This window comes from Gorilla gorilla, chromosome 3, assembly GCF_029281585.2.
Source record: "Gorilla gorilla gorilla isolate KB3781 chromosome 3, NHGRI_mGorGor1-v2.1_pri, whole genome shotgun sequence".
Classification (NCBI taxonomy): domain Eukaryota; kingdom Metazoa; phylum Chordata; class Mammalia; order Primates; family Hominidae; genus Gorilla; species Gorilla gorilla.
In genome coordinates, this window is record NC_073227.2 from 183,710,332 (window position 1) to 183,723,779 (window position 13,448).

The 13,448-nt window shown below is 33.2% G+C and overlaps 1 protein-coding gene across 1 annotated transcript; it reads right to left on the bottom strand.

Moving 5' to 3' along the window:
• Positions 1-11,901: 11,901 nt before the first annotated feature.
• LOC134758274 (metallothionein-1E-like) lies at positions 11,902-12,212 on the bottom strand. The gene has a single exon (XM_063705142.1). It carries the CDS (start codon positions 12,143-12,145, stop codon positions 11,960-11,962), a length of 186 nt encoding a protein of 61 aa, XP_063561212.1. The 5' UTR covers positions 12,146-12,212; the 3' UTR covers positions 11,902-11,959.
• Positions 12,213-13,448: the final 1,236 nt, after the last annotated feature.

Sequence of the window (13,448 nt, forward strand, 5' to 3'; positions counted from 1 at the left end):
AGTCTGGTAATCAGTGCAATTCCTGCCAAGTGGTGTTTGATTATGGGTATAATAAATCATTAGTGAATTTCCTTTTTATCCATATTTTCTGATTTTTTTTACATTGCTACACAGTAAAAAGCTACACTTGAGCTGGATAGACAGGAAAGCTTAGCACACAGTTATCTTTAGCATTGGGCTGGATAAGGTAGCTGGGTGGAATTATGAGGTTGGTTATAAAAATAGAATTAGGATGGCTCTTTTAGGGAAGAGGAAGTGGGTTGTATTTAAAAAAATAATGCAGCTGCCTTTTTTCTGCCATAATAACCATTATCATATGGTTGCCTAATAACAGGACCCTAATTTTTAACAGGATATTTGGCCCCTATGAATAAATGTTTCTCCAGCCTGCTTTGTAGCTAGATGTGGCATGTATAAATTTTGTTTAATGATATAGAAGACAAAGTATTGTGTGTAATGTGTTGGAAATGTTCTTAGAAGAAACCATACCCTTTTTTGCCTCTTCTTCTTTCTTGGTTGCTACATTAACATGACATGGCTGGGTGACATCTGCAAAAATGATATAGTAAAGACCTCTGAATATTTGCCCATAAATAAAAGCAGTGAAAAAAACTGGCAAATATTGTCAGAACAAACTTTTTTGAACTCTGGAAATTAACCAAAAGTTTACAGCAACCTGGGAAGCATTTATGCGAGAAAAATGGCAGAATCTCAGTAATAACAAAAAGTAAGTTTTATGGCAGTTTTAACTTACTCTACTTTCACTTCCTGCTTCCTAGCTTAGTGGCAGTAATAAAAATAACAGTCTACATTCCTAGTACTGGAGGGAGCAGAATGGACCTAATTCACAGATAATTATGATCTTACATGTCTCTTGGTTCCTTGGTAAAGCCATGCAAAAGGCTTGTCTTTATTAGATCTCAGAGTTTTCCCAGTCCGAAAAGCCACAAACAGGATATAAATATATTTTCAATATTTCACTTTTTCTTCTCTTATTTAAAAGAAAACTGCATAAAGCTATAATTATAAATCTATGCTGCCAGGCACAAAAGTTATACAGGCATAATTTGTGATAATAACATGAAGGAGTTAGAGAGAATGGAGCAAAGTTTTGGTATACTGTTGAAATTAAGTTGGCATTAATTTGAAAATGCCACAGCGCAGGATATGAAAGGGTAAGGTAAGGGGATGATGGAGCAATACAATAGAGCATCTTCAGCCCTTGACAATTGAGACAAATAATGCCAACCTTAGTTGTTTGCTTAGATTCCATTTTATTAGAAAAAACATTTTAGGCTGGATGCGGTGGCTCACGCCTGTAATCCCAACACTTTGGGAGGCTGAGGCGGGTGGACCACGAGGTCAGGAGATCGAGACCATGCTTGCCAACATGGTGAAACCCCGTCTCTACTAAAAATACAAAATTAGCTGGGCATGTGCCTGTGGTCCCAGCTACTTGGGAGGCTGAGGCAGGAGAATCACTTGAACCCAGGAGGCGGAGGATGCAGTGAGCCGAGATTGTGCCACTGCACTCCAGCCTGGTGACAAAGAGAGACTCCATCTCAAAAAAAAAAAAAAAGAAAAGAAAAGAAAAGAAAAAACTTTAAAGCCACTGTTATTTGGTTTTTATTTTTTCTGTTTCTTACAGTGAACCTTAAGAGTTTCCATAGATTTTCCAATACAGAGAAAATAAAAGATATCTGGTTGGTACTCAAAGTCTTATGTTCACAAAAGATATCCCAGGCATAGCAGACCCAATGTCTACGCCAATTCACAGTGCTGCCCACAGTAAGCCCACCCCTTGTACTCTTTCTCATATCGAGGCTAGACTTTCTATTCATTCTGTTTCCCTCAAGACTGAATCAGAAGCAGGGATTTATTTTCCCCAATTTTCTTCCACTTAGAAGCCCTACTTCTAGAAACAGTGACCAATTTATGCTTTGTCTTATTTAGGAAAACAGTGTTTAGAAAATTAGATCTAAGAATTCAAACGTGTTTGTGCTAGTTTATACTGAATGGTACAAAGTCACTACTCTCAGTTTCCGCTGCAGTACTTGGAGGTTTATAAACATGAAGACTTTTTTTCTCATTTTCATGTGTCTGAAGAGTAGTCTGAGTCATACAGTTTTAAGAAATCCTTTAAAAGAATAGACATGGTTGTGCCCATAGAAATTATTACTATTCCTTCCTAATATAACAGGAGAAAAATACAATTGTCTCTTTTCATTTTTTTCCAAGATATTTTTTGATGTCAAGATATTTAACTTCATCAGTGATATTTTCCTGGCCAAGATCTCCTTAAAGAAAGAGGCATTTAATTGGGAGTAGAGAAAGGATGTTCTGATACCTCGAAAATGCCTTTTCTTCAGAAAAAAAGAGTTCCATAGGATGCTAAGACCAGTTGGTAACATAGCCCATCAACATTTACAATCTCCTTGGACTAATTTATTTGCTAATAGATGGGATTTTACAATCCCTTAAGTTAGGATTCCTTTATGTCAAGAATCCTATAATACTGAAGAGAAATAGTGTGATATTTTAATAAATTGAAATTTTCTTTCTTCTTCAGAGATACTAACTAGATTAGCGTGTGTTAATTATTCTTTTAGGATCTTACAAATTTGTGATTATTGGGTATACGTTTCTTCACAGGCTTAATTTCAGGAGCAATTAAGGACACATTGACCAATTTGAACCAAATGATATTTATATTATAAAATAGCACATAATTAATAAGGCAGAGATAAATCAAACTGTCCAAAAATCATGTACAAGCTTGAAATTGCAGATAGTTATAATAAGCCCACACGGCAATCTCTGAAAACTCCTACATTTAGTGAACTTTGCAAATTTTACTTAGAAGAAAAAAGATTAAGACAACTTGCTTCTTAGAGAAATTATGGTGAAAAAGAAACCTACCATTTCCATCTGCAAAATATTTAATAATTTATATATAGCAATGGAAAGACATACTTGAAATTTCTCACTTCTCTTCTTATCCATTATATTGATTGCCATGACAATGGATTTATAAAAAACAATCAATTCTGACAACTGTTATGCTTTCTCAATTCACTTATTTTCAAATGGTAATTGTCAGGCCTCTGAGCCCAAGCTAAGCCATCATATCCCCTGTGACCTGCACGTACACATCCAGCTGGACGGTTCCTGCCTTAACTGATGACATTCCACCACAAAAGAAGTGAAAATGGCCTGTTCCTGCCTTAACCGATGACATTGTCTTGTGAAATTCCTTCTCCTGGCTCATCCTGGCTCAAAAGCTCCCCTACTGAGTAACTTGTGACCCCCACCCCTGCCTGCCAGAGAACAACCCCCCTTTTTCCTTTACCTACCCAAATCCTATAAAACGGCCCCACCCTTATCTCCCTTTGCTGACTCTCTTTTTGGACTTGGCCCGCCTGCACCCAGGTGAAATAAACAGCCATGTTGCTCACACAAAGCCTGTTTGGTGGTCTCTTCACACGGAAGTGCATAAAAGTAATCAATTATCCATTAACCCTTTATGCCATTGACAGTACATTTCAAGAGTTAAAAAGAAATTTAAGTCTATATATATGATATAACTCTTGTGAAAAGATGGTTCCCTTTTCATTAAAATCAGAAAATACGCAGTTTATAAAATTTTATATATTGTAAAAATAAAGGGTAAAAGTCCCTTGCTAAATTTGACATGGCAACCTACACATCAGATAAAGGACTAATCTTGAATCTATAAAAAACAAATCAACAAGAAAATAACAAATAACCCCATTAAAAAGTGAGCAAAGGTCATGAACAGACACTTCTCAAAAGAAGACATACAAGGAGCCAACAATTGTGAAAAAATGTTTAACATCACTAATCACCGGAGAAATGCAAATCAAAACCACAGTGAGACACCATCTCACACCAGTCAGAGCATCTATTATTAAAAAATCAACAAATAACAGATGCGGGCAAGATTGTAGAGAGAAGGGAACACTTATATATTGTTGGTGGAAATACAAATTAATTCAGCCCCTGTGGAAAGAAATTTGGAGATTTCTCAAAGAACTAAAAATAGAATTACTCTTTGACCCAGCAATCCTATTACTGCGTATATGCCGTGTAAACCAAAAATAAAATTCTAAGGCCCCCCAACCATCTGAATAGACCCATCCCCCTGGCCAAGGGCATTCAAAGTTAACTGAAAAACTAGTTCAAGCCATGATGGGAAGGAGGTGCCAGACATGCTTCATTATATCCACCTCCCTTTTGGAATTATTTAATAGAACAGGTTCTTTAAGTCTGATAAGAAACATTTACAATCTATTCTCTCGGAAGCCTGCTTCCTGGAGACTTCATCTATGTGATAAAACCTTGGTCTCCACAACCCCTTGTTGCAACCCAGGTATTCCTTTCTGTTGATAATAAGTCTTTGAACCAATTGACAACCAGAAAATTTTTAAACCTACCTATGACCTGGAGGTCCCCACTGCAAGTTGTCCTGCCTTTCTGGACCAAACCAATGTACATCTTACATGTACTAATTGATGTCTCACATCTCCCTAAAATGTATAAAACCAAGCTGTACTCTAATCACCTTGGGCACATGTCATCAGGACATTCTGAGGCTGTGTCATGGGCACGTCCCTAACCTTGGCAAATGTAAACTTTCTAAATTGACTGATAGATAAAAGTATCTGTTTCAGATACTTTTGGTTTACAACCCAAAAGAAAATGAATTATTCTACCAAAAAGTCACCAGCAGTCATATATTTTTATTGTAGCACTATTCACAATAGCAAAGATGTGACATTAACTCAGGTGATCATCAATGGTGGATTGGATAAAGAAAATGTGGTACATAAACATGATGGAATACCACACAGCCACAGAGCCACACACCATGGAATACTACACAGCCACACAAAAGAGTGAAATCATGTCCTTTGCAGGAATATGGATGCAGCTGGAGGTCATTATCCTAAGTGAATAAGCACAGAAACAGAAAACCAAATACCTTATGTTCTCACTTATAAGTACGAGCTGTACATTGGGTACACATGGACCCAAACATAGGACCAATAGACATTGGGGGTTTCAAATGGTGGGGGGAAGGAGACAGGGGAGCAAGGTCTGAAAAATGACTTATTGAAAACTATGTTCGCTATTTGAATGACAACAGGATGATTAAAAGACGGTGTACATACATTCAGCATTACTCAATATACCCATGTAACAAACCTGCACATGTGCCCCATCAATCTCAAATTTAAAAATAAATTTCCAAAAGTAAATAAATTTTGGCATGTCCTCTAAAATGTACTCTCAAGATAAAAAGATTTTTAAAAACTACAATTATTTAAAGAGTAGCTTAAAAAACAACTTTACCTCTTTCAAGAGGCAAAATTTTCATGAACTGTGTTCTTTTGCCTCCTAATATAAAAGTTATCGGGTACTTTCCCTGCAGTGCATTTGAAACCATTCATAGTAAATGAATCATTTAGAAGAGCAAAAGAGGTTGCTTATTTATTCTGTTTTCAAAATTTTCAGTCCACAGCACATATTTATAGATCACTTCACTGATGAAAAACATTTATACTAATGAGAGTTATCAAGCGTCAGTTTAAAACACCAGCAGTGACCATTTTCAAACCAAAGTAGTTTCAAAACACACAATATGCTAGTTCCAGCATTCAGATTTTAATTGATAGATCCAGGCTTCAGACTTAGGTTTATCTGATTTCAAAGTCTTTATCATAGACATATCATAATGCAGCCATCCAAAGTATATAATACCATTTATTAGGTACTGACCTAATATATACTTCACTGTGACCAATATTACTGCAAAATGTCTAATGTAATTTACTATGTACCTGAGATGGATAGGTAGATAAACAGAATATAAGATATATATATATATATATATATATATTTATACATATAAAATTTTATGTACGATTTATATGACACATACAAATATATTTAAATCTTTATGGATAATCACTTCTCCACACGAGATGTGCACAAATATTTCCACATGACCACAGTACTGTTCTCTGGAAAGCCTTGAATCAGCTTCAACATTCTCAACACAGGACTTTGACAACAGCTGTTATCAATTATGAAAGCACATTTCTTAGAGTAATTATTGTTATTCATAATTTATTTGTATAATTTGTACACATCTATTTTTTTTGTATTCACCTTCATCTTTATCTCTTTTTTCCAACACTATACTCCAGCTAGAATGGCCTTATTTGTCACCTTTAGGCCAGAAACCTATTCTCCTGGCACAACGTCTGAGCTTTCACGTTTAACATTTCATTTAATTGGATGTTCTTTCCCCAGATTGTCACCTAGCTACTTTCTTCAGCCTCAGTTCAAGTATCAACTTCTCAGAAAAGTCTTCTCTGACAAACTTAGCTAAAGTAGCTATTCCCTAAATTCTAGAAGCGTTCTAGCACATCACTCTGTTAATTATCTTTATAAGACTTTAAGATTTGAACTATTTTATTAATTTATAACTTTTTATTATGTTCACTACTAGAGTATAAACTTTCTGAGGGTAGGGTAAGTCCCTGACCTCTCTTATTTATTTTTATATTCCTGATGTCTAAAGCAGAACTGAGAAGACTTTGAACAAATAAATATAAATCAACAAATTAATAGAAAAGATATATTTATATAGATTGAAATATATAATTGTGTATATATTTGCGGAATTTTAGGTAGCATATATATTAGTTGTTTAGTTCTCCTATTATTTAATAAAATGAGCTTGTGACTAGATGACAATAACCATAATTCTTTGGGCAGAATGGATTTTTTTAAAAACCATAATTTAATCATATGCTAGTCCTCTGAAAAGGTGAAAACAATATTTTTGTTATACAAAAGAATTATTTTTGCAAAAATAACAAAAAGACAACCAGAGTAGTTATATCAATGTCAGACAAAATAAACTTTAAGACAAAGAAGGATATTTTGTAATTTTAAAAGACTAGTCTGCTAACAAGATATAACAATTATAACCATACATGCACTTAACAACAGAGCCTAAAATATAAAGAGCAAAAATTGACATAAGGTAGAAAAAGACAATTAAATAGTAATATTTGGAGACTTCAATACCTGCTTTCAATAATAGATAGGAAAACCAGATAGATTAACAATGGAGTAAAGAATTGAGCTACACTATAAACCAGCTAGACATATTTATAGAACACTCCACCAATGAACAGCAGAATATACATTCTTCTCAAACACACATGGAACATTCTCCAGGACAGACATATGTTAAGCCATGAAATGTGTCTCAGAGAATTTATAAGAACTAAAATTATACAGGATATGTTCTCTAATCACAAAAATGGTATTAAAAATCAATGAAAGAAGGAAGTCTGAAAAATTCACACACATGTAAAAATTAAGCAAACATACCCCTAAATAACCAGTTGGCCAGAGAATTAATCAAAAGGAAAGTTATAAAATACTTTGAGAAGACTAAAATGAAAACACAACATACCAAAACATGAAATGCAGCAAAAGCAGTGCTTAGAGGTATTTACACCTATAAATGCATACATTAAAAAGAATAAGTGCCTCTAATTATTATCCTAAGCTTCCATCTTAAGAAACTAGAAAGAGAAGAGCAAACAAAATTCAAAATAAAGAAGGAATTAATAAAAATTAGGATGGAAATAAATGAAATAGAGGATAGAAAATCAATAGAGGAAAAAAATCATAAAACCAAAGGTTTGTTCTCTGAAATGATTGATAAAATTTACAAACATTTAGATAGACTGACCAAGAAAAAAAAGATGCAAATGACTGAAATCAGTATTGAAACATGGGATGTCATTATTAATTTTACAGAAATAAAGTACTTTTAGAAAATACTATGAATAAATGCATGCTAGTAAACAGGATAACCCAAATGAAATAGAAAATATTATTTCTAGAAACTTACACACTGACAAGAGAAGAAAAAACAGAAATCTTAACAGACCTAATATGAGTACAGACTGAGTTAATAAAAAAATTTCTAATAAAGAAAATTCCAGAACCAGATGGCTTCATTGGTGAATTCTACCCACATTTTAAAGAATTACCACCAATTTGTTTCAATCACTCCACATCAATGGAAGAGAGGAAAGCACTTCCTACCTTATTCTGTAAGATCAGTATTACTCTGACATCAAAGCCAAAACAAGACATCACAAGAAAACTACAGACCAATATCCTTTATGAATATAGGTGAAAAAATCTTCAAAATGTAATAGCCAGTTCAGCCCAGCAATACATCATCATGACCAAGTAGGATTTATCTCAAGGACGCAATGCTAGTTCAAAGCGAGAAAAGTCGATCCATACAGTACACCATATTGATAGAATAAAGAAAATAATATACATGATCATTGCTTTAGATGCAGTAACAGCATTTGACGAAATCCCATACCATTTTATGATAAAATCACTTTAAATGCAAATAGAAGAAAACTTCTTCAACCTGATAAAGGGAATTTATAGAAAACCCATAGCTAACATCAGACTAAATGGGAAAAGAACAAAAACTGTTCCACTTAGATAATGAACAAAATAAGACTCTTCTAGCCAACATTGTATGTATGTTCTACTCAGGGAAATTTGGCAAAAATAAATAAAAAATATTAATTCATAAATAAATTTATATCTCTTAGCATAAGACATAATATCACATGTAAAAAGCCATAAGGACCAAATCTATTTGAGCTAATAAATGAATACAGCAAAGTTGCAGGATACAATATTAATATACATATATCAGTTGTATTTCTGTGTACTACCAGTGAACAATATGAAAATGGAACTAATAAAATTCCACTTACAATCATATCAAAAATAAAGAAATTAAGAATATATTTAAGCAAAAAAATACAAGTACAAATGGAATATTATTCAGTATGGACCAAATGCTAAGTGTATATATTTTCATAAGCTTGGGTTAGGCAAAGTCTTCTTACATATCACACAGAAGCACAAGTAACAAAAAGAAACTAATTAGATTTTATCAAACTAAAAACTTTTGTTGGTCAAAGCACAATATCAAGAATGTAAAAATATATCCCACCGAATGAGAGAAAATATTCTCAAATCACTTACCTAATAAAGGATTGCACCAAGAGTACATAATGACCTCTTACAACCCAAAAACAACAAAAAAACAAATTTTAAAATGGGTAAATGATCTCAAAAGAAATGTCTTAAAAGAAGATATAAAAATAAAGGAAGATATTAAAAAAAGCACCTGAAAAGAAACCCAGCACCATTAATCATTAGGAAAATACAAATCAAAACCACAATGATAGCATTTCTCACCCTCTAGGATGGCTATATTTAAAATGACAGATAAGATTAAGTGCTGACAAGTACGTGGAGAGTGTGAAAACTTCATCCATCTGTTGTGGGAATTTAACATGATGCGATTGCCCTGGCAGCTCCCAAAATGTTAAACATACTGTTACCATATGACCAAGCAATTCCTAGATATATGCTCCAATGAAATGAAAACACACATCCTCATAAAGACTAGTACACAAATGTTCATAATAGACAACAAGTGGAAACCATCCACATGTCCATCTGCTGACAGATAAAAAAGTGTGCTACATCCATAAAATGGAATATTATTCAGCATTAAAAATGAATAAAGTATCAATACACGCAACATTGTTCAACCTTAAAAACACTATGCTAAGTAAAAGAAGCCATTCACAAAGAAGATATGTTGTATTATTCTATTTATATAAAATATCCAAAATAGTGAAATCTATAGAGACAAATTATTCTAATGGCTATCTAGATCTAAGGCTTGGAGGTTCTGGTTTCAGAACAGAGACAGGCTGGAAAGTGGCTGCTAATGAGTACAGGGTTTCTTTTAAAATGAGAAGTGTTGTAAAATGGATGGTGATGATGATTACACAACTGTGAATGTATTAATATTAAAAACCAAATAACTGTTTATATGTATAGTATGTGAACTGTATCTCAATAAAGCTGTTAAAAATCAATCTAAATTAGACCATTAAGAAAAATAAATGGAAAAAAATTAAATGTTCATACATAGGGATCCAGAAAAGCCTTTGATAAAATTCAATCGCCATTAATTTGAGGAAAAATCTCTTAGCAAATTAAAAACTAAAACAATGGCCACAAAAAATCCTATAGTAAAATCCACAAAAAATTAAACATCAGGCTTAATTATGAAATACTGAATGAGCCAAATTATGAAATATTGAATGAGCCAAAGATATTCCTTTTACCAATTATATTCAACATAGTATTGGAGTTTTTAATATATGCCACAGGCCTACAGATGAAAATAAAAGACTTAAGGATGGGTAAAGAAGTAATAAAATTGTCATTATTTGCAGAGGATATTATTGTGCCTTTAGAAAATCAAAAAGAATCTGTGGAAAAACCATTAGAATTACTAAGCAAATTTAGCAAAATCTAAATAAAAGGTTGGTAAAGTGTAAATATATGAAAACAGGAGAATTTCTATGTAACTACAACAAATACATAGGAAATTTAAAACTAGAATTTCAATAGCATTGAAAACATCAAATATGTTGGGATACATCGAGTGAAAATATTTGAGAAATCTGTACTGAAAACTGCAAAACATTGTTGAGAAACTGTAAGTCTAGATACATGAAGGGATTATACTATGCTCATGAATAGGAAAAATCGTTACTAAGAAAACTGTCTCCAAAATTCCTCTATGGGTTAAATGAAAAATGTATAAAGAACTCATGTGAATCCAAAGGAAAAAGGAAGAAAATCATTAGAATAACGGACAAAAGAATTACACAGGATGTCTGCAATAAAGCATATTCAAATGGACACTAAACAATTGAAAAGTTGCTCACCTTCCTTAGACTTTAGAGATATGAAAAACAAAATGACAGTGAAATACCACTATGTAAACTCCTCCAAAAATAGTTAATTTAAATAATTATGGAATAAACCAAAGTGTGGGCAAAAATTTGAGCTATTTAAACTCTCATATACTGTCAGAGTACAATTACTTTGATCATCTATCTAGCCATATCTAATAAAGTATAACATGCATACTTTATTACCCAGTAATTCCATTTCCAGATGTATAGCCAACTGAAATGCATATACACTTTCAACAGATAAACACGTCAGATTAGAATGTTTATAGCACAACAACTACTAATAGTACTAAATATTAAACTTCCCAGATGTCCACCAAAAATGGATATATAAACTAATATATTCACAGATCAGAATGTGATACAGCAAGGAAATTATTAAAACTCCAACTTTCCGCATCAATACTGATGAAACTTGCAACAAAAATGTTGAATAATAAATGCTAGATATGAAAGAGATTATATTGTAAAAAGTTTAGAAATAGCTGAAACTACACTTTGGTGGCAAAAGTCATGCTAGTGGTGACTCTTTTGGGAGAACAGAAACTGAAGGGCATGCTTCTAGGGTGATGAGAACATGGTTTATTATTCTATTATACTTACATGACCATGTACAGGTTTAAAAATTGATCAGGTTATACGACTTATTTGTACATTTTGTTCTATACCCATTATTCCTCAATAAATACTTTATAAAGCAGGGATGGCAATGTGAATGAACACATATTTGGTTTGAAGAAATAAAAATATTGTGATGTGCCTAGAATATGATAAAAATATTGTGAAGAGAGTGCATAAGGAGAATACTTTGCATAATCCAAACTATAAGAATCTGACAATTAAAAAAGGAAAAAAAACAGCAAATGTCACTACATTTTATGAGTTTTTTTTTTTTAAGTCAAAATTGTTTTATTGTCATTCACATATTTAATATAAAAAGAAATGCAACAAATAGCTCAGCGTTGTATTAAAAAAAAATCCAGGTTGTGCAGGTTGTTCTATTTACATCTGGGAGCGGAGCTGTCCCCACATCAGGCACAGCAGCTGCACTTCTCCGACACCCCTTTGCAGACGCAGCCCTGGGCACACTTGGCACAGCCCACGGGGCAGCAGGAGCAGCAGCTCTTCTTGCAGGAGATGCATTTGCACTCTTTGCACTTGCAGGAGCCGGCGCACGTGCAGGAGCCACCAGTGGCGCAGGAGCAGTTGGGGTCCATTTCGAGCCAAGGAGATGCTGGAGCTCCCACCGAAGACGCGAATAGGCAGGGCGGCAGCTGGAATGCGCGCCCCATTTTATGAGTTTATGTCAAGTTCACTTCTCTATACTTCTGAAAATCCAACCTTAAAAATCAAGCTAGTCAAACTTCCTATGTTTAGAGCCTCTTTTTCTATTCATTAATTCTCAAGAGTATTAAACAGTGACTGAGTAATGTTTGTACATTATTCCAGTAGCATGTAATGTAAATTAAGCAAGTCTACAAGGTGAGTTAGCTTTAAAAACACCTGTGTTCCTCCTAATGACTCAACACAGTTCAGAGAGGCATTCTCCTTTTGAATTCTTTGTACTATATTTCCAAATGTTAAGATGAATTCTCTTATATTTAGAAGATGGAAACAAGATAGGAGTTGGCCTTTTAAAAAATCTTACACCTTGTTCTAATTCAGTGTATTGACTTGTTCTTAGTTGTTTATTCTGCTTTAAATATAACACTAACGACTTTTTTAAAATTAAGTAAAATATTTATCCCTTGGGTTTCATCTCATTTCCTTACTTAAAAATTTCATTACAATAAGATTCTTATGTTTATTTTGTTTTTTCATTCTCAATCATTTACTCTTCTTTTAATGGTCTTCATATAGTATGATAGCTTCTTGAATGCAACAACTTAAATTTTCATTTTAAAGAACAATATAAGTTAAGATGTTTAGTTTAATTGTTAGAACATAATAATTCCAAAATTTAGGAATAAAAATGATTGATTGCCAAAGCACATCAATAAATGTACCTGATGAAAGAAACAGTCTCTGTCACGCATAAACTAAAAGAATAGAATTTGGGGAGTGAAATCTGATGATTTGCCAATCAGTTAAAAGATCATTGCACTAGTTCAGGACACCCATAAAAATTTACTCAACTACATATATGCAAATAAATCATCGCATTTAAATTCCAACACTTAATCCTGTTCCTGATATAAAGTACACAGAGGCAATTGCTTGATGCTTACTGATTAAATTGTAGTATCAAGGTTTTCAGAGCCTGTTCTTCTTGTGCCAAGCATTTCAATCTTTTCTATTATCTTGTCTCTTTCTTAAACTTTAAGGATGAATAATCATGGTCCACCATATTAATAGAATAATAGCATTAATAGAATATCTATGAAGCAGAGCAAATCTATTCTCAAATATAAGATTTGTTGTCCAACTAAACTGATAAGCCCATGATGTCAAAATTATTTAGTAATCCATATTAATCTCAATAACATAGCTTCAGATGATATATCCAGGGAAGTTGTATTC

Coding starts and splice junctions, on each gene's coding strand:
- LOC134758274 (XM_063705142.1), bottom strand. CDS start 12,145: ATGGACCCCAACTGCTCCTGCGCCACTGGTGGCTCCTGCACGTGCGCC.